General features: G+C 49.6%; 1 protein-coding gene across 1 annotated transcript in view; it reads left to right on the forward strand.

Annotated features, from left to right (window-relative positions):
* The window catches only part of dennd4b (DENN/MADD domain containing 4B), a 33,625-nt gene that overhangs the window by 371 nt on the left and 12,149 nt on the right, over nt 1-21,105 (forward strand). The window contains exons 2-13 of the mRNA XM_066721446.1: nt 11,440-11,757; nt 12,505-12,760; nt 13,030-13,099; nt 13,222-13,391; nt 13,705-13,946; nt 16,532-16,598; nt 16,698-16,756; nt 16,921-17,065; nt 19,640-19,815; nt 19,973-20,073; nt 20,376-20,591; nt 20,825-20,970. Of these exons, the coding sequence (XP_066577543.1) occupies nt 11,462-11,757; nt 12,505-12,760; nt 13,030-13,099; nt 13,222-13,391; nt 13,705-13,946; nt 16,532-16,598; nt 16,698-16,756; nt 16,921-17,065; nt 19,640-19,815; nt 19,973-20,073; nt 20,376-20,591; nt 20,825-20,970 (1,944 nt within the window). The 5' untranslated portion in view covers nt 11,440-11,461. The remainder of the gene's footprint in view (nt 1-11,439; nt 11,758-12,504; nt 12,761-13,029; nt 13,100-13,221; nt 13,392-13,704; nt 13,947-16,531; nt 16,599-16,697; nt 16,757-16,920; nt 17,066-19,639; nt 19,816-19,972; nt 20,074-20,375; nt 20,592-20,824; nt 20,971-21,105) is intronic.

The raw sequence follows: 21,105 nt of genomic DNA on the forward strand, positions 1-21,105 counted from the left end.
TCCCCGGGGCTCCCATTGGATCCCCCCAAAAGAAAAGCAAAACAAGATCCCGCTGTTTACCTTGCGATCAGTATCGGCGCAGATGACCGCATGCCGGCCCCCGGTGTCGGGTTTTGGGTAGCGGGGCTTTGGAGGGCGGGCGGGGGGGGTTACAGAAATACTCTCCGCGGCGGCTGTGCGTAATTCAGATCTCTATTTATACACGGCAGGGAAAGGCAGTGGATCGGGCCGGCCGAGGCTGACACAAGGCTTTGTTTCGGGATAAATACCGGAGCGCACTGTGATGCATCCTCCTATTGGTTAACTTTTTTTATGCTGACGGTTGGAATAATATAATCATTGTTCACTGACGCTTTACTTTAATCACGTCTGATCCGCCCCCTGCCATTGGATGCATGATAATAATAGTAATGCGTGCTAATATCGGATGGCTGCTTTATTAGTGAGGCTGATCTTTCCGCTCGTCCTTATGCAATGCGGTCATATCTGCGAGGCTGGGGACTGGGAGCTCATTTTGGGATGATGCAGCGCTCCGCCGTGTCTCGCTGCCTTTGATTGGATGCTGCCGGCTGGTGCTGATGCGACCGCGCAGGGAGAGGATGGCGAGCGTCGCCAATGGCAACGGACTCTCGCAGGCAGGAGAGCACCTCTGGGCGCTGGGGGGCTGTTGTCGCTTCCAGGGTGGCTGGCTGGCTCTGTGTTTAGGGCACTGTGGTCTGTGTTTACATCTGCATCCTGGCTGCGTGGAAGGGATCTCTCTCGTCTCTGGTTGACTGACTGACACATGCACTGACTGACACATACACTGTCACACTGTGTGACTGACACATGCACTGACTGACACATACACTGTCACACTGTGTGACTGACACACTGAAACATACAATGACTGACTGCACTGTCTGACTGACACATACACTGTCACACTGTCTGACTGACACACTGATACATGCGCTGCCTGATGCACTGGCTGCCTGACACACTGACTGATGTGCTGACTGACGCATGCGCTGAGGCGCTGACGCACTGACACATGCACTGACTGACTGACGCACTGACTGATACACTGAATGAGTGACTGACACGCTGACTGACTGACACATGCACTGAGGCACTGACTGACACATGCACTGACTGACACACTGATGCACTGACGACTGACGTGCACTGACTGAATGAGTGACTGACACACTGACTGACTGAGGAGGTGGTATTTACGAAGAGATGATTTGATATCAAGCGCTCATTCAGTCATGTTAGACGTTCATGTCATTGTATTTGTCAGTCAGTCAGTGTGCTCGCAGTCGTTTCGCTGTAACTGGCTGTGGTTGAAGGTGTCAGACAAATGAATCCTATAATAATAATAACTACAAGACATCGTTTTTCTATTGTCTGTGAACGTGCTGAACAAGCACAGCCAGCTATTTAAAGTCTGTCACCAAATACACTTAAAAATATAGCAGTCAGGAAGTGTATGTTTGGATGAAAAAGGGGAAGAGGTCGGTAAGTATACACCCCTCTGCAAAAAACACTACTTTAGAGCATTGGGGTCAGAGTTCAAGGGTCAGACCTCAGCCCATGATAAACATGAACTGCAAAGACCTCCGTAGAAATGCATCTCGATAAAGATAAACAAACGCATATAAACTGAAATTGAAATTATAAGCAGGGGGAGCTTTTTTTCAAAGGATTCTAACACAGAATCCTCCCCCAGGGCTGAAAAAGGTTAGAGAAACGGGCCTCTGTGGAACGTCTGTGTGGTTTGGCCTCCGAGTGTTTACGTGGCGCAGCTGGGGGGGTAATCGTGCGGGGTGGCCCTCGTTGTTTATACGAGCCTGTTTGTGATGACGTAACTCCTCCGGGGCCTGGCAGAGCGCCGCCGGTTCCACTGGGACCAGAGTGGGCGTCTCCGAAAACCCGGAGAGCTGTGCCACAGTCCAGACAGACAGGCGTGTGCCCGTAGGACTGCAGATAACGAGCTCAAACCATCAGCGCGAAGTTCCAAGGAATCGCTGACCGAGCGACGAAGCAGATTCATTCAATCTTCCTCCCATGTACGGGTGGTGAATGAAACAAAACGCACCGGGGAAAAAAAAAAAAAAAAAAGCCCAAATTGGGTTAAGTCAAAAAGTTCCCCAGTTGGAACAAAGACTGAATGAGATCTAAAGGCACGGCAGAGCTGGAGACATTGTATTCAGTTATTTATTCACACCGCGCTCCATTCATCTTGTTTGCTTAAAAAAGAAAGCTGATAACATTGCTGCTATTTATGTCGCCTTATCTCACAATCTGTAAACCAATAAAATCAAATGCAAAACACACACTAGATAGTATGCTAATGTGAGTATGAGGCCCAGTGAGGTAAATATTAGTTTTACTGTGTAAGAGGAGGGCTGGGAAGGCATCCCTTTAAGGCAGGGGTTCCCTATGCTTTCAAACAGGTTCTTAATTACTTAATTGAACCTTAATTTAAGTAGTAATTTCCTGAATCAGAGCCCGTTAATGATTTTAAACACTAGGGGTTTTAAGTTAAGTATAGAATTGTATAAATAACTTATTAAAGAATCAATTCTTATTACACAATAAAAATAAATAAAATCTAAGCAGATAATGACTTAATTGGACCCTTAATTGAAGTAAGAGAGCTAATTTTAAGGCGGAAGAGATTCTCCCCCATCTCCTGCCCAGTTCCACACCAGTCCCCCTCACTCTTTCCGTCTCTGAACCGCCGACAGCTTGTTCCCCAGCAGCCCAATTAGCAAATTGGCAATTAAGGAAGGTTCGTCTGCACCATCTGCGTTTCCTCCTTTCTTTCTTTCTTTCTTTCCTCCTTTCTTTCTTTCTTTCTTTCTTTCTTTCTGTTTTTTTGTATCGATGCTCATTTCTGTTCTGACTCTCCCTCTCCGTCCTCCCTGGCGCTGTGGGAAAGTCTTAGGCCGGTCTGCGCGCTCTGCCGGGGGGAGAAGCCGGCAGATTCTCGTTGCGTAACAGTTCAGCAGACATCAGACAGCGCTGTCACTTATGTAAGAGGCTGACCACGGCCTTTTTTGAGTTGATTTGCACTGGCAGTTGGTGTGGGGGGTGGGGAACAAGAGAGAGATTTGTTTTGGGACAGGACATGGTGGCGTAAGGAGAGCTGAGGTAGAGGTTTGTTTTGTGTTCTTCCACTCCATACCTCGGTATAATCTACTCAGATACAGTTCCCACTCTTCAGAAATATATATTCACAGAGGTACTCTTACATCTTGGCTAAGGACTTATTTTGTTACAATAGCGGTAGTAGTGGTTTACTATGCTGTCTATCCAGGGGAGGGGAACATATTTAACTGACACTCATTCTCTTGCACACACATACACACACACTCCTGCGTACAGACTCACACCTGGCTGTCGCTCAAAAAACTCTCTCCCCGCTCCTTCAGCCTCTTTTCTGCTCTCTCTTTCTCTCCCCACAGTTATTGTTCCTGCTCTTGCTTTCAGTCTCTCCTTTCACTTTCGCCTCCCATCTGTGATCTCTCTCTCATCACAGCTAGTGACGGTCCAGGTCACCACCGCGGTCCCCGTCTCCGTGTCTGGGGCAGGATTTACACTTGGCCGTGAATCCTAGCAAGAGATAGAAGGCGGGGACAAAATACAATCTACCCTGCTGGTTTTTGTGCCAGCCGAGCTCTCAATTACTTCATTGAACCCTTAATTGAAATTAATGTCCTAAATCTGAGCCTTTTAATGATTTTAAACGATAGGGGGTTAAGTAAGTTAAGTTTAGAATTGTATATAGAACAAACTCTTATTACACAGTTTAAAAAGTCAAATGTATCAGATTGTTACTTCGATTAAGGTTCAATTAAGTAATTGAGAGGCTCGGCTGGAACAAAAACCTGCAGGGTAGGGGGTAAAAAGAAATAAAAATGATAAACCTACTGTATATCCCTTGTGATCCGGTCTCGGTGTCAGTTGAATTGCCGAATTGAAATATTGATATTCTTTATACGCATATAGGAGATTAAAAATTGATCGGATCTCCCTGACCAGCTTGTGATGAATGAATAGCGTTGGCCGGCGGGTCGACATCGATCGCCGCGAACAAAACTGCTTGCTGACTCCTGGATTGGATTCCAGTGCGGAAAGAGGAGATTGCACAGGCAGATGGGTTTGGTGGTGGTGGTGGTGGGGAGGGGAGGGGAGGGGAGGGGAAGCCTGTGCTCTGAATGTAGGCCCCGTGGTGACAAAGCATCACTTTCCCCGAATGTGTCGACGACTCAAAACACTGACCCCACAGAACATTCCAGAGTCTGGAGAGAAGGGTTCCATTCATCCAGTTAATTGATTAATTAGACCAATTAAGGAGCCGAGAAACCAGCAGACACTGCGGCCCCCCAGGACTGGAGTCTGACACCCCTGTATTGAGGAATGGGTTCAATAAATAAGTCTTTGAATCGCATAAATAAAAGCAGCTGTGTTGTACGGTTGGGGCAGGAGGTGACCGTGTTTTCTACGTGTGATCCCAGGCTTGGGGTGTTGTGTTTTTTCCTGCCGGCGTGCGATCAAACAGAGGTTGTGATCTGGTAAGCGTGAGCAGCTCAGGAAGTGGTTCGGCTGTTTTTATGCTCGGTGCAGCGGGGTGGAGAGCTGTTAAAACGGGGGGATGGGCCGAAGATTTTGTTTCCCGCCCCAGGGCTTCATTAGTGAATTGAAGTTGATTAGTAGAATGAAACTCAACGCACCAGCTTCATCCCAGGTGTTCCACCTCTTATCTCCTGGATATGTCTGCACTCTTATGCTGTATTTTAAAATAGTCTTATTAAACTCTGCCCCCTTATGCTCGTCCTTTTTCCCCTTTGATCATACTGTTGTGACGTGCCCTGTTTCGGTGCCAACCACGCCTCTTGGCACACACCTGAGACAGCTGTATTGTGTTGGCACTTGTCAGCTGTACTGGGATGGGTGCTGATTGTATCTACTGCTTGCTACTTAATTTATATATAATTACTTAATTGGTAGCTAATTAATTTCGCACCCCATCTAAAACAGCTTTGTAATAATCTGTCTCCTGATCTGGACGGGGCACAGCCTGACCACTCACTAATAAGAGTCAAAAACTGAGGCGGACATGCATGAATAATTTTTAAACGCCTGCAGAGAGAAGCAGAACTGAATGATCAGATCGGCTCCGTAGGCGCTTGTGAGGCTATGATGGATCCGTGCGTCATAACAGAAGAATAAGAAAAAAAGGAAATAAAAGTGTGAAAATGAGGGATTGCGCATACGTTATTGTGCATTAAGAAAAGCAAGCATGCAACTGTGCTCACCTCTGGATGCGTGCCTCCGAGCTGCAGATAACCGTGGGGCTACAACGTGTTTTGTATTTCTGGCGCTCTTTAAATAGAGCCCCCCACTCAAAATAGATGCATCTAGTGCTGACAGATCAGGCAGACGGGTCGGGGCTGCTTGTGGTGTGAACGCTATTGGAGTAATCAACAGATTTGCTTTGTAATCGCATCTGGGGGGGGTGGGTCACAACGCCAGCAGGGTTAATCAAGGTACGTTACCCTTTTCCTGGACCTACAGCAGCCTTTTACTCGCCGAGACCTCGTCTTAAACACTGGCAAAATGTGCACATATCTCAAAACGGTTCACCCTGCAGAGGGACACGTTTCGCGTCATCAATATAGCCTTATAGCGCACGACAATGCGGTGGATGCGATATAAACATTGCCAAACCGTTCCGCCGTCCTGCCAACTGTACAGACCGCCCCCCAGGCTGTAAGGGATGCTGTCATTTTATGGCAAATCAACAATTTGGTTTCCTTAATTGGATCTGCAGTTTGGCGTGGGAGCCCTGATCTAATCCACGCAGGCAGAGGAAAACGCCGGACTGCACGGGTCATGGGGTTTTTGCACAGTGACGGCTTTTATTGGCGCATCCACTTGGGTAGGGACGAGGGTGCACGTCGCGGGCGTTTTATTTGAATTGCATCTCTTCGTTTGCAAAACCCCTTGCTTGTGCAGATGTGAGCTGAGTCTGCACGGGCTTAAAGGCGTCTCTTTGTGTTACTGTGCGAGCCAACAAAGCTAGTGACGAATATATATATATATGTGTATGTACAAATATATATAATATTTGTACATACACAGTTGTGGCCGGCTAGTGTTTCCCCTTATTTTATGAATTCACAACTGCAGTAGATCTGCCGTTCCTGTTCCCATGCTGTTTTTTTGAAACCACTTTTGTTTTGAATGCCTTTTCACAGCCTTCTTGTGGGGTTTCATACAACCGTGATGTCAACTCTCATGCATACGAGCTGAAACACTGCTGTAGGTGTATTGAGAAGGTTTCATTGTTCCCCTTTAAACATTTAAATGAAAAAAATGCGTAGGCTATCTGACATCAATATTCTAATGGGTTATGCTGTAGTAATCTTTTTAGTTATATAAAATAAACCAATCCACATGTAACATTTACATAAAATGCAATGCATAACATTTTGCATATATTCATATTTCATATACCTTCAGAAAGTAATAGTTTTAAGATTGTAGCCTCTAAAGTTGACAAAGCGTTTTTTGAATTTCTTGAGAAGCTCTGGAGAAGTGGGTAAAGGTTATTAATAACAATTTAAAAATGAATCATAACCTAATTATCTTCATGCCTGTAATATCGACTTGGTTTTACAATTACAATACCATAACGTTATTTGAGAACGCTAGGCTAGTATTTCGTTAATGGCCATTTATTTTCAAAAACTGTTTTGTAAGTTTGTATGATTGAAATATAAATGATCACGGTGGTCAATATTTTAAATAGGCCGCCATTCACTTATGAGAGAAGATATATGTTAATTAACCTATTACCTTTCTAATATGTTCTTCTGCAAATAGGCCGAAATCCAAAACCAACACAAGAAACGTTTCTGTAAGTCCACTTTTTATTCAAGAATCCAAGATGCAACCAAGGCTCATAACACATTAAGGTTGAGCGGAAACAAACCTGTGTAGAAATCTATCAAAAGTTTTAAAGCACGTGTTTATAGGAGACGCATACATCTGCTCCCTGACAGATTTCCCAACAGAACGATCTCAACCCTCCAGACTTGTCAGTGCCGAGGGGACAGTGTTGCTTTTGTGATGACAAACTGCAAGGCTCGTTTTGACCATGGCGACAGTGAAAGTGTTGAAATGACCGAAAGTGTCCCAAGAAACCTAGCAATGACATGTCAGCCACAACAGAATAACAACAGATTTCACCGCCGCCTTTGAAGTATCTGATGAATACGGGAAGTCCGAAACAGTTGTAAGATGCTGTTTCTGTCACTGGCCAAGTCTGTTGAGACCACGCTGGCCAGAGCTTTCTTGGGTGGAAACAAAATAAGTTTCATCCAAAGAAACTTCCCCTTTTCGTTATCCTGTCGCATACCAGTTGGGAGAAAGTCATGACGGGGAAGAGAGGACGTTCCGATATGTTCCAATACTTGACACGCCTAAAGCGATGATGCAAAATGTGCAAGCACCGTTTTTTTGTATTGGATCTGTGGCAATTCCAGCTCAATCTGCGCTTTACCAGTTTTGTGGGGGGAGAGAGAGAGAGAGAGAGAGACACCATTGTCATACGTCTTTGTTGTACCCTTTAAACATCAGGCTAGACCTTCCATTGCCTGTTTTGATGTTTTCCTCTTTAAAAACTCAGACCGGAAGGAAGGAAGAAATCCATAAATACACAAACCGACAAATAACATTCCATAAAATATATTTAAAAGGAGCTGTCTTGGGACTCTCCGTACCGTTGGCAACACGGGCCGTCCCGATTCTATTTTGTGGGAACCTGCTGCCCGCCTGGATGAATGGTGCCCAGTGTTGTGCCTGTTTTCTTCCTAAATCCACATATAGGCTGGTTTATTAATACCAGTTGCTGTCCGGTGACATCACGTGCCTTGCCCCACTGTGCCCACACAAAGCCCCATTGTGAGCTGGGCTCCGTTGTTGTTTTCTCTGTGCCAGCATTGGCGTCATTGTACCCAGCTGGCAGCACCTCATTTGCCTCTCTGTATCCATCGTCTCTGGGAGTTGGCATCTCTACTAGAATTGAATGCCTCTGTGTCCACATCGCGGAGTTTGGCCCTCATTTGTCCCCCTTGTTTATCACGTCCGATCCCAGGTGGGGACACTGCTGCTGTACCCTTGAGTACGGCACTGTACCCAGAATGCACCAGTACCAACCCAGCTGTATAAATGGGTCACTGTATGTAAATAATAAGTCACCCTGGCAAGTAAGTGTTGTCAGGCTCCCAAAATCGCTCATTTAAAAAAACTGGGACCACGTGGAATTTATCGATCAATTGAGAAATTAACTTGAGAAATTAACCGTTTAAGGCACTACTTTCCTTAAACTCTCCCCAGTGTGGTTTTGTTCACATACAAACTGGCTGTTTCAAGACCACGCTTCCAGAGTGTGAGAGCGGGTTTTTTCTTGGAGTGTGTGTGTGTGTGTGTGTGAGGGAAGGTGTGGTTCCTCGTTGATGTGGTTAACGCTCTGCCCTTATTCCTTTTTTTTTTTCCTGCGCTCTTCCTGCCAAACGCCTTCTATCTCCACCGTGTGCCTGTCGACCTCTGCCGCGCCCCACCAGAGACCACAGCGCCAGGCTTCACAGTGAGGCCGGCGTTAGGACGAGCCCTCGTACCCCTGCGGTGCCCCTGTGTGTTTTGTCGCTCTCTGAGCTGCAGCTCCAAACTGCTGCTCTGTGCGTTCGCTGCTGGGCGGTCAGCCAGCCGTCCACCCCAGGCTGACTGGACTGCACTCCACCCCACAGCTGTGTGCGATGATGTAGTCGGTGACTCACACTGTGTTTACAGAGGGGCGATGGGGGGAGGGACACTGATGAAAGGGAAGAACAGCTGACAAGGGAGGGAGGGAGTGAGGGAGAGAGAATGCCTTTTTCACACATGCTTAAAGTTTCGAAGCTCAAATGCATTGTTTTTTCTTCTTTAATTAACTAATTCATAATATTATCGGATGTCCAGGGGGGCCACAGTGTCTGCTGGGTTTTGTTCCAGCCCAGCTCTCGGCTCCTTATTTTGTCTAATTAATCAATTAACTAGATTAATTCAACCCTTCTCTCCAGACACATTGAAAGGTATCGTCTGCAAAAATAAAATACGGACGTTTTAGATCAGCCCGCCGGAGTAAATAATGACATTGATTAGATAATTGGGAGGTTCTGTTGGAACACAAACCAGCAGACCCTGCGGCCCCCCAGGACCAGAGTCTGACACCCTGGTAATATCGGTTGCACAATTAGCGTGACATTTGTCTTGCTCGTGATTTGAAACCAGACCGAAGACTCTCTTGATCAACCAGAATTCGAGAACTGTGCTTTGAGACATTTTATGATGTAGAGGAGGTCATTATATATATGTAGTAATCGGACAATCAATTAACCAATGTCCAATCTTGCCGGACAACTTGTAGTGACACAGCCAGGGCTCGAACCGGCAACCTCCCTTGTGAGCGACTCAGCCGGCACCTAAGTGGATTGTACTGCATGCGTCATTCGTTATACAGATCTTTGTATCGTTCTGTGTCTTACTCTTTTGTGCTGACATGGCTCTCTCTCCCAAAAATAACTTCAGGAAGCAGGAAATGCTTCTCCCAGCTGATTACCAGCAACAGGGACAGGGGAAGGGACACAATTGGGCAATATTCCCCAGCGCAGTCGCATGGCGAAAGCGTTGGGCCGTGAAGGGGAGCGCGACGCAGAATTGCTTCCCCATTTTGTTTCCTCTCCTTGTGCTGTTCTCGGCTCCCGTGCAGCGAAGCGAGGCAGGAAGACACACACACACACACACACACGCGTGTTCAACAGGATCTGAAACGACTATTGAGGTTCAAAAAGGAAATTGCCGTTAATGGGAAACCCCCTGCTTTCCACTGAACTAATGTGAAACAATTCACTCTGTGTTTGCACACCTTTCAAATCACGGCCCACTAGAACTTCCAGTGAATTGGCCTCCAATTTGGGCCAAATTGGCTCATGAACCCGGGAGGTTGGGAAACGCTGCCCCAAGAAAGTGTATCTCGGTTTTATCCCCTTCAGCTCCCCGCGTGTGTCGGTTTGCTTGCAGCGGAACTGTTTATAGGATCGTGCACCGGTGAGTGAGCGCCCCGCAAACCTGTTCCTCCCTTCCCCTAACCTGACACCTGGCCGATCATGCCCCGGAGAAAGAGGTACCGAGAGTCGGGCTGTGGGAAATCATTTGTGTATCGTTTTGTAGGGTCGGAGTTCTGTTTTTCACCGACTCTGGGAGCCTGTCGGCTTTGGCGGCGCCCTGCTCCACAGCAAGTGGGCGGCGGCCTCCGAAAGCACCACCGGCAGGAAACGGAGGCAGTGGAAAGCCAGTTTGTCTTGGCTGCGGGCGTACATAAACCGAAAGACGGGCATCTCGAAGCTTGTCCTTTCTGCATTCGTCTGCCAAATCGCCTCACAAGATTAAAAGGGAGAGACAGTGAAACCAGCAGGACCCCGTTGTTCCTCTCTGCGGGAGGGGTGATTGTGCCTCCCCTGCTGTTGGCCAGGAAGTACTTGAGGAGCGCAGGCAGGAAGCGGGCTGCTGGCGTCCATTTCCTGTTTTGACGTTCCCCGAGCGTCGCAGTGCGGCAAAACGAAAGCAAGGGGGCCGTCGCCAAAAAAACACGTCGGGTTGCCACGTCCGGTCCCCCCAGCGTCACTGTCTCGGTCACCTGACCTGACTCTGAGCTGCATTTCAGTTCTGTGACTGGATGCTGACAGGGGGATCGGAGAGCCTTCAGCCCTACCTGCCAATTCTAAACGACAGTTTTGAATGAGCTTTTGAAGGGTCGGTCTTTCTCTCTCCCTTTCCTACTCCATCTCCTCCTCCCTCCCGCCATCTCCCCACCAACTCCTCCCTTCTACTTCTCTTTCTCTCCCTTCCTCCATCTCCTTCTCCCTTCCTGTTCTCTCCCTCTCCCACTGCTCTCTCTCCCCCCAAATCCTCCTCTTTCTCTCCAACTCCCCCTTCATCTCCCTCCCTTCATCTTCCCCATCAACTCCTTCTCCCTTCTCCTTCTCTCCCTCTCCCCACTCCTTCCTCCAACTCCTTCTCCCTTCCCGTTCTCTTCCACTCCTCCCTCAATCTCCCCCAATCCTCCTCTCCTACTATCTCTCTCCAACTCCTGCTCTCATCTCCCTCTCTTCATCTTCCCCACCCACTCCTTCTCCCTTCCCGTTCTCTCCCTCTCTCTCTTTGTCCCTCACTCCCCCCTACCAAATCCTCCTCTCTACTGCGATCTCTCTCCCACTCCTCCTCATCTCTTTCGCCCCGTCCTTGCATCTCCCTCCCCAACCGTTCTCTCCCTCTCTCCCACTCCTCCCTTAATCTCCCCCCCAACTCCTCCTCCTCATCTCTCCGCTCTCTCCCCCCCCAAAGGAGCGCCGTCCAGGCCGGAGGCATGACGGAGGAGAAATGCCCGCAGCTGGTGGACTACTTCGTGGTGGCGGGGCTGACTGGCAGGGCGGCCGCCCTGGACGAGGAGGGGCAGCAGCGGGCGGGCCGGCCCGTGGAGCCAGTGACGGAGCTGGCGGTGATCGCCCGGGGGCTGGGCGAGGAGGTGCCCGAGGGCTTCACCTGCATTGAGCGCACGCAGAGCGGGCTCCCGGCCGAGCTCAGTGCCGGCCTCATTAACAACCCACACATGTACCTCTGCTACAAGAGGGGCCACGACAAGCCGCCCATCCTGGACCTGGGGTGAGTGGGAGGCGCGGGGGCCCATCCCAGGATCGGCTTACGTTTATACGGCCATGTTTAGTTTTCTTCTGTAGGGAAATTAACTACATCAAAAAAAAATAGGCGTGCAGTATAGAAAATATAATGATGCAATACTGCCACCACTTGTTATTATAAAAAAATACTTCTGCGATTCTTTCTGCTGTAACTCAGAAGGAATCAATTCCATTTCCCATCTAGGCTCCTCCTCTTCTTCTGCCTGGTGCATGATGGGACATCATTCCACTAAAATTTTCACTGAATTTAGGGTATCTGGGGATCACTAGTGCCCTTCGTTGGGTCATCTTTCCTAGTGTGAATGCACTGCTGTCTGGTACATGAGCTCTCAATTACTTAATTTACCCTTAATTGATGTAACAATCTGCTAAAATTTGTGTAATTGTGTAATAAACTAGTTGGTTCTTTAATAAGTTATTTATATAATTCTATACTTAAAACACCCACAGTTTCAAATCATGAAAAGGCTCTGATTTAGGCAATTATTACTTCAATTTAGAGTAGTGTGTTCACACTGAGAGAGATGATCTAATTAAGTACACTAACGATACCCAGATGATACCCTGAATTTGTAGAAAATGTAATTGTGGAATGATGTACACTGTGCGTACTCAATATGTCCCATCATGCACCAGGCGGAGGAAGAAGCAGAACCTAGATGGGAAATGGAATTCATCCCTTTTGGTTGACTCTTGAATCTGTCTGCCGCAGGGTGCTGTACGAGGGCAAGGAGCCGGTGAAGCCCGGATGGCACGTCATCGAGACCACGCCCTACAGCCGCTCGGCCAGCCTGAGCTCGGGGGGCGCGCCGGGCACCCACCGCACCTTCCTCACCTACCGGCGGGCGCCCGACTCGCAGGCCCTCAACACGCTGGGCGTCACCGACATCTCCGTCCTGCTGCCCAGCAAGGGGGAGAGCGCCCCGCACACCTTCTGCAAAGTGGACAAGAACCTCAACACCGGCATGGTGAGTGGCACAGCCATCGCACCCTTTCCTCGGGATAACTTTAAGGATTTAAGTCCATCGTCCCATTGAGACGCGCACACACACGCCGACTCCGCCCACAGGCGCCACTAGCCAATCCCGTGCTCTGTTTGAATCTTGCAATACCCAGAATGCACTGCGTGATTGAGGAAGTAAGACCAGGAAGTCTGAGGAAAGTCTATGTCCTGCAGCCGTTTGGACTCGGTGTTCTCATTAGTGTGACGCTGACATGTGCCGTGTTGTGTTCACAGTGGGGGCCGGCCTTGTACCTGTGCTACAAGAGAGCCGTGGCGAAGGCAAACGCGCTCGTCTACGAGGCGGGTGAGTACTCCCTTCCTCAGCGACGCCCTCGGTTGACACCCGCTGAGCATAGCACAGTGGGGCGGCTGCTGCAGAGCTGGGCGCCAGTTCCACTTAAAGCGACACTCCTTCCCTCTATGCAGGGCTGCTGAGCCGCTACCCGGAGGCTGACGCCGAGTCCTTCCCCCTGCCCGAGTCCGTGCCCATCTTCTGCCTGCCCATGGGCGTCACCGTCGAGAGCTGGCCCCTCAACACCAAGTACCAGCTGCCCGTCTTCTCCACCTTCGTCCTCACCAGCGCCTGCGGGGACAAGGTCAGTGCGGGTGTGAGGAATCGGACTGGCCCGGCGGCGATGGGGGTTTGTTTTTTAAGGGAATTGCCAAACTGGGTTGAGCCTAAACACTCTCTCCCCCTCTCTTTCTCTTCCTCTCCCCTGCTCCCACCCCATCTTTCTTTCTAATTTTCCTCTATTCCTCTCTCCCCCCCTTTCTCTTCCTATTTATCTCCCTCTCTTCCTCTCCCACCCCATCTTTCTTTCACTCTCCCTAATTCTCTTCCCCTCTTTCTCTCCCCCTCCCTCTCCCTCTCTCTCTCCCCCTCCCTCTCTCTCTCCCTCCCTCCCCCAGGTGTACGGCGGCGCCATCCAGTTCTACGAGGCGTTCCCGCGCGAGTGCCTGACGGAGAAGCAGTGCCTGCGGCTGGGCCTGGTGAGCGTGGTGGACCGGCGGCCCATCGGCACGCGCACGGTGCAGGTGAAGAAGAGCGTCTGCGTGCTCTCACACTGGCCCTTCTTCGACGTCTTCCAGAAGTTCCTCACCTTCGTCTACCGCTACTCCATCTCCGGGCCCCACGTCCTGCCCCTGGAGAAGTGAGTGGGGCACCCCGGTCCCGTCCGCCGCCACCCCTGTTCCCCTGACCCGGCCTGCGCGCCCGTCTTTAATCTCCCCTCCTTGTCTCCCCCCGGGGGGGTTTCGGTTCCACTTCCTTCGTTCCGGTCAGGGAGTGGAGGGAGGGGGAGGGGGGGAGAGGGAAATGGAAAGAGTGGAAAAGAGGGAAAGCGAGAGGGAGGGAGGGAGAAGGAGAGGGAAAGCGAAGGGGAGGGAGAGGGAGAAGGAAACCAGGAGGCAGGGAAAAGGAGAGAGGGAGGGAGAGGGAAAGAGGGAAAGCGAGAGGGAGGAAGAGAAGGAAAGAGGGAGGGAAAGCAAGAGGGAATGAGTGGAAATGAGAGAGGGAGGGAAAAAGTTGGAAAAGAGGGAGAGCGAGAGGGACCGAGAAGGAGAGGGAAAATGAGAGGGGAAAATTGCAAAAAGGGAAAGTGAAAGCGGGAGGGAGTGGGAAAGGGAAAGTGAGGAGGAAGTAAGAGGGAGAGGGGGAGAGGGAGAGAAGGGGAAAGGGAGGGAGAAGGAGAGGGAAAGCGAGAGGGGAGGAGGGAGGGAGAAGGAGGCAGGGAGAGAGGGAAAGCGAGAAGGAGGGAGTAAGAGGGAGAGGAAAAGTGGGAAAGGGAAAGCGAGAGGGAGAAGGGGTGAGAGGGAGGGAGAAGGAGAGAGGGATGGAGGGGGAAAGGGGAAAGAGGGAGAGAGGGAAAGGGAAAGCAGGAGAGAGGGAGGGAGGGAGAAGGGGAGAGAGGGAGAGGGAGGGAGTTTGAACTCCCCCCCCCCAGGTATTCGAGTCAGGTGCCTTCAGGGTGAGGCGTTTGTGGTTCTCTTCTTCACGCGTGCTGTCTCTCTCCAGCCCCACTTCCTATGAGTCGCTTCCTGCAGGTATAAATGGTAGAGGTCTTCATGGGTATAAAAATGTGTGACCGATCCAGAAGAGACCCGGAAATGTGCTATCCCGTACCGACCGGGACCCGTCTATTATTTGAAATCTGGACTCAGACCCGGCCAGGACACACAGACCCGATTGAACCCGATCGGCACAGATCCCACAGCTAATTGCTATTAAGTTAATGTACAAGTTGTGAATATAAAACTTTGTGTCTTACCTAATGTAACACTAGTAGCTTCTCTCCTGTACCTGACCGTGACGTATACAGTCCATCCTCCTTGCCAGGAAAGCTGGTAAAATAACATCCATGTTGCTCCTCTCTTGCTGATTGAAAGCGCCTGTATAATCCACTCATTATTTCAGCTCAAAAGTCCACTTGCTGTCACGGTGGCGGAGGACAAACGTGACTTTGCAGCTTTGCAGTTTTTTTGTATCTCGCATAATACGACAACTTCCACCGTTTGCCCTTTTGAACAATAATAACGATGCTGGTTCAGTGCCACGGCGCTGACGTTAGCATCACTAATCTGCTGTCATTGTGCTCTGAGATGCGTCTGCCATAGATTTAGATACAAAGCGAACCAACTCCAACCACAACATTAGAAAAATCGCGCCGACGCCAATAATGCACTGCGGTTTACATCATCTGTCAAAAACCGATATGGTGGAATAAGTCCTGCCTTCTAAATAAAAGAGCCAATCTTCAATTGGTAAAGTCATCGCATCACTCGGGTATCTCACACAGACCCGGAACCCAGAGTACAAGAATGGGACCCGACCCGGACCCGTAAAAACCTCTAATAAACAGCCACATCTGTTCATTCTTAAAGGGATACTTGGGTATCTTGGCGTTTTATTCTCATGTCTCACTCTTCCAGAGTCATACGAATCCACTAAACCTTTTTAATTGTGTGTCAGTGTGAAGGAATCTGAATTGATCGCAAATCGCTGGAAGCAGACGGTCGCAAATCACTGACTCTCAAAAGCGGCTCATAGAGCTCTTAAATAGATCTGTCCTGATGTTTTTCTTTATCTTTTGTTTTTATTATTATTCGTTCGTTCTTTCCAATTCTAAGTGCAAAACTGTTCATCCGTGTGAGTTTTACTAGGTTTTTTTGAAGGGTGTGTTTTCTGTGTGTGGGAGAGCTGAGCGCCACTTGGGGTTGTGTGAGTGTGTGAAGTGTGTTGTATTGTGCTGAAGGGCCCGTTTCACAGCGACACAGTGCTCTGCTTCTATAGATCAACCTGTTCTCATTAGTTCAGCCAGGAGGCAACGCACATGTATATACATACAGTGTGTGTGCTCTCAGGTCTGCTCATTAGCTGTTTGTTGTGAGAGGGAGAGGGTAAGAGTGGGAAAGAGGGAAAGTGAGAGTGAGTTAGTGAGAGAGGGAGAGGTAGCAACACGGAGAGGGAAAGCATGACAGAGGGGGAAGGTGAGAGAGAGGCAGAGAGAGGGAGGGAGAAGGAGAGCAACAGAGGGAGAGACAGGGAAAGGGAGAGGGAGAGAAATGAGAGGGAGGTAGGGAGGGGAAGGGGGAGAGAAAGCAAAAGGGGGAGGTAGGGAGAGGGAAAGGGGGAGAGGGACCGAGAGATGGATGTCTTTCTAGTATAATTGGGGCAGTTTTCCTTTCTCTTCCCTGGCTTCAGTGTGTTTTAACCTTTCCTCCGCCCTGGTCTCTGCAGGCACATCTCCAGCTTCATGCACAACGTGCCGTTCCCCTCCCCGCAGCGCCCACGCATCCTGGTGCAGGTAAGAGCCCGCCTGGTGCCTGGTGCCTGGTGACTGTGCTTAGAGAAGGGCGCCCCCTGGTGCCGTGTGCAAGAGTTCACCGTGTCTCTCTCCCCACAGCTGTCGCCCTACGACAACCTGCTGCTGTGCCAGCCCGTGTCCTCCCCGCTGCCACTGAGGTAGGCCCTGACCCCTGACCTCACACTGAGTGGCATCTCTGTTTTCTTGCATTCTGTATACCCCTGTATGTAAGTGTCTTGTTAAAACATGTGTTATGTTGACTGCCAGCCCAGTGATCTCTGTCTCTGTGTGTGCGCACACCCCCCCCCCCCCCCCCCCACAGTGGTGCCAGTTTCGTGAAGCTGCTGCAGAACCTGGGCCCGGAGAACGCCTGCACGCTGCTGCTGGCTGTCCTGACAGAGCACAAGCTGCTCCTGCACTCGCTGCGCCCTGACGTGCTCACCTCTGTCAGCGAGGCCCTGGTGTCTGTGAGTGACCCCGCCGCCCGCCCAGACAGACGGAGAGAGAGACTGACTGATGGACGGAGAGGGAGAGGGAGAGACAGACAGACAGAGACAGACAGACTGATGGAGAGAGAGAGAGAGAGAGACAGACTGACTGACAGACAGACCCCGCCGCCCGCCCAGACAGACAGAGAGAGAGACTGCCGGACGGAGAGGGAGAGACAGACGGACGGACGGACGGACTGACGGACGGAGAGAGAGAGACAGACAGACAGACAGACAGACAGAGAGAGAGAGAGAGAGACACAATACATATACAAATGTCATGCCAATAAAGCTTACATTGAATTGAATTGAGACAGAGACTGACTGTTTAAGCCCTTTATTCTAACAAGCAGAAAACATACTCCATGCCAGTCCTAAAAACCCTTTACATGTACATTTTCCTTTTTTTTCCCTCTGTTTTTGTTTTTTTATAAAATAAATAAGTCCTACATTAAAATCAACAAACACCTATAAATTAGTTACATAAAAATAACCAGTTCCCCATCAACACCAACATCACACAGAGCAGGATTTATACACCACTTTGATTTTAAAACTCTCCAAATCAGTAATTAACTTAAAATAAACAAACTGTGTGGAGCCTGCTGACCACCAGCACCTTCAGGACACCCAGCACATTACCGCCACCCTCCCCAGCAGTGACCGCTGTATGAGCCTTCACAATGGCAAGCTTGGCCCGACCAATGATAAAACTCGCCAAGGAACATAAGGCTCTCTGCTTTGCAGAATACCATACCCCAAAAATAAAAAGCTCTTGAGTAAACGCAACACTCAAAGCAAGAAAAATATGTCCTAAAGACTCAAACACGAGGATAAGCCTAGGGCTGTGTGATATGACGATATGTATCGTGTGACGATAGAAAAACGTCTATCGTTTCATATTATGCTCTATCGTTTATATCGTTGTGTCGCAAATCCCAATCTTTACGGCAGTATTTTTCATCATTTGGACGACGCTTTGTGTTCTTCCACCCGTGCCGGATGCAGGCAAGAAATGTGCATTCAGAAATACAAACAGACATAGAGGAGAGTGAACTCGACACAGAATAACCACAATAACCAAAAGATACTTTAATGCACAAGCGCACATGTTCCGCCCTGCTCTCGTTGCCAGGCTAAACTCGATCTGCAAGCACCCCCTCCCCCGCTAATTTAGATGTATATAATTTCTATAAAATTAAAGAATCATAAAGTTTGTTTTTATTTTAATCAATTGGAAAGCAATGCAAACAGATGCAGAAAGTTTTTTCTTTTTTTAAGATGGTGAAGTGGTACAACAGTTTTTATTATTATTATTATTATTATTATTATTATTATAACTATTTTGTATTAACACGTGCTGTTCAGGTAAGCAGAATCGAAACGCAACAGTCAGAGAAGAAATGTCTCTGTCTAGCGCCACTATAAACCCGGATGTGGTAAATCTACCTGAATCTATACCATTTTACAGCGCATGTGTTGCGTGATTAGTATTACGTGTGTTATTGTTGTTATGTGACAGTAAATCATACTGTGTGTGTGTATGTGTGTGTATATATATATCCCATAACAACATAACACACATAATAGTAATCACACAACACTTGCGCTGTAATGTTGCATTCTGCATATATTTACCATGACAGCCTGCATGTGCTATTTGTTAGTTTTGCATATTTAATGTTTAATGAAATACTTTTGTATTATTTGTTTTTGGTGTTATTTTGTAGCTTGATTGGATAAAAACAAGAAATATCGAGAGATGTATCCTGTATCGCCAAAATAAAAAATATATAATTATTTTTTAAGTCATATCGCCCAGCCCTAGATAAGCAGAGGCAATCCGTGAAGGCGTGAAACACTGTGTCCCTCTCCAGACAGAAAGGGCAGCGCTCCGCCATCACTGCATCAAGCCTACTGACAAACAAATTGGTAGCAACAGCCCCGTGCAAGATCCTGCACTGTAAATCTCCTGAGCGTTTTGGGAGAGGTGACCGTACAGCACTCTCCACGCAGGGGACACAGACTCGGAGACGGACAGACGAGCTCTCCACTTGGCATCAGCCGAGTCGGAAAGCTGTTGAAAACCATAAGTCTTGACACGCACACTGTACAACTGTTTCTTACGCAAGGTGTTGAAAACCCACATTATTAAATTCAGAAAAAACAACCGCTTCCCTCCCTCCTCTCTGCCCTCTCCTCTCTGCCCTCACGAACGGAGGGAGTTACGGACAAGGAAGGGAACAGCGTCTGTTCCACAGGCACCCGAAGGTTAGCCAAGAAAAGGTTCAGAGGAAATAAGAGCTGGGGAGGAAAAGAGGCTCTGAACTCCTCCAGAACCCTCTGAATGACACGGGCCGAGCGAACGCCTAGCTGCGCCACTATCTCCTCGCCTGACTCCATTGAAAAAATTAAAAATAAGAGAGAGAGACATAGGAACGTGGAGAGACAGACTGCACATAGTGATCAAACCTGCATAGCTTGCCGTTGCGTTGAAATCACACACGTCCTTGAACTCTGATTAGCTGATTGATTGAGCTCTCCACTGTGCAGATGACGTTCCCCCTGCGCTGGCAGTGCCCCTACATCCCGCTGTGCCCCCTGCGGCTGGCCGACGTGCTGTGCGCCCCCATGCCCTTCATCGTGGGCGTCCACTCCAGCTACTTCGACCTGTACGACCCCCCACACGACGTCATCTGCGTGGACCTGGACACCAACACCATCTTCCAGTGAGTGAGCGGCCCATTGTCTGTGTGTCTGTATGTGTGTGTGAGTGTCTGTGCGCATCTGTTTGTGCATACGTCTGTGTGTGTGTGTGCATGTGTCTGTCTGTGTCTGTGGGCGCAGCGGGCGGGCAGTGAGTGTCTCATGTTGCCTCCTATCCAGGTCGGAGGACAAGAAGCCGCTGTCCGGCCGCTCTCTGCCGCGGAAGCACAGCAAGACCCTGCTGTCGTCACTGGGACACCTGCACCGCCAGCTGGAGAAGAGTGAGTCGGGCCGGGGGCGGCTGGTGGGCCGCCCGGCTCTTGTGCGGCTGTGGCTGTCGGTCCCTCTTGCTCGCTCTCTCTCGTTTTTTCTGTTTTTCTCTCCTTCTCTTGCTCTGGTTCTCTCTCTCTTTTTCTCCTGCTCTGTTGTATCTCACTCTTCCTCTCGCTCTGTTCTCGTTCTTTCTCACACTCTCTCCTCTCGCTCTTTGTACCAGTCTCGTGCATGCATATCCAGGGACCATATTAGCGTTGAACAGGGTGGCAGTCAGTCAGAGCCGGTACCAACTCTCCCCCTCTCCCAGTCTACAGCCCTGGCGCGGAGGAGGCCACCCTGGAGTTCCTGCTGACCGACTATGATGTCATCTACGGGCGCCAGAAGCAGCTGGAGCTGGAGATCCAGGAGGCCTTCCTGCGCTTCATGAGTTGCCTGCTGCGCGGATACCGCTCCTTCCTGCTGCCCATCACCCAGGCGCCCTCCGAGAGGACCACGGACTGCAGCTCCCTCTTCAACCTGCATGGTGCGGCTCCTCCTTCTCCTCTGTGTGTCTCTCTCTCTCCGTCTGTCTGTGGCTCACGACTCTCGCCCCGCCCCGGTCCCAGACTTCCTGAAGTCCCAGGAGTGCGCCCTCTCTCTCTCGCCCTTGTCTCTCTCTCTCTCTCTCTCTCTCTCTCTCTCTCTCTCTCTCTCTCTCTTTCTCTCTCTCTCTCCATGTGTCTGTGGCTCATGTCTCTCACCCCGCCCTGGTCCCAGGCTTCCTGAAGTCCCGGGAGCGCGCCCAGCAGAAGTTCTACGGCCAGCTGACGCGCACGCAGATGTTCACCCAGTTCATCGAGGAGTGCTCATTCGTCAGTGACCGCCACGCCTGCCTGGAGTTCTTCGACGAGTGCGTGCAGAAGGTGCGTCGCTCTTCTGTTATTGTGTGTCTCTCTGTCACTCCTTCTCTTGCTCTTGCTCTCTCTCTCGCCCCTTCTCTCGCTCTCTCTCTCTCTCGCCCCTTCTCTCGCTCTCTCTCTCTCTCGCCCCTTCTCTCG

This window comes from Amia ocellicauda, chromosome 14 (assembly GCF_036373705.1).
Source record: "Amia ocellicauda isolate fAmiCal2 chromosome 14, fAmiCal2.hap1, whole genome shotgun sequence".
Lineage (NCBI taxonomy): Eukaryota > Metazoa > Chordata > Actinopteri > Amiiformes > Amiidae > Amia > Amia ocellicauda.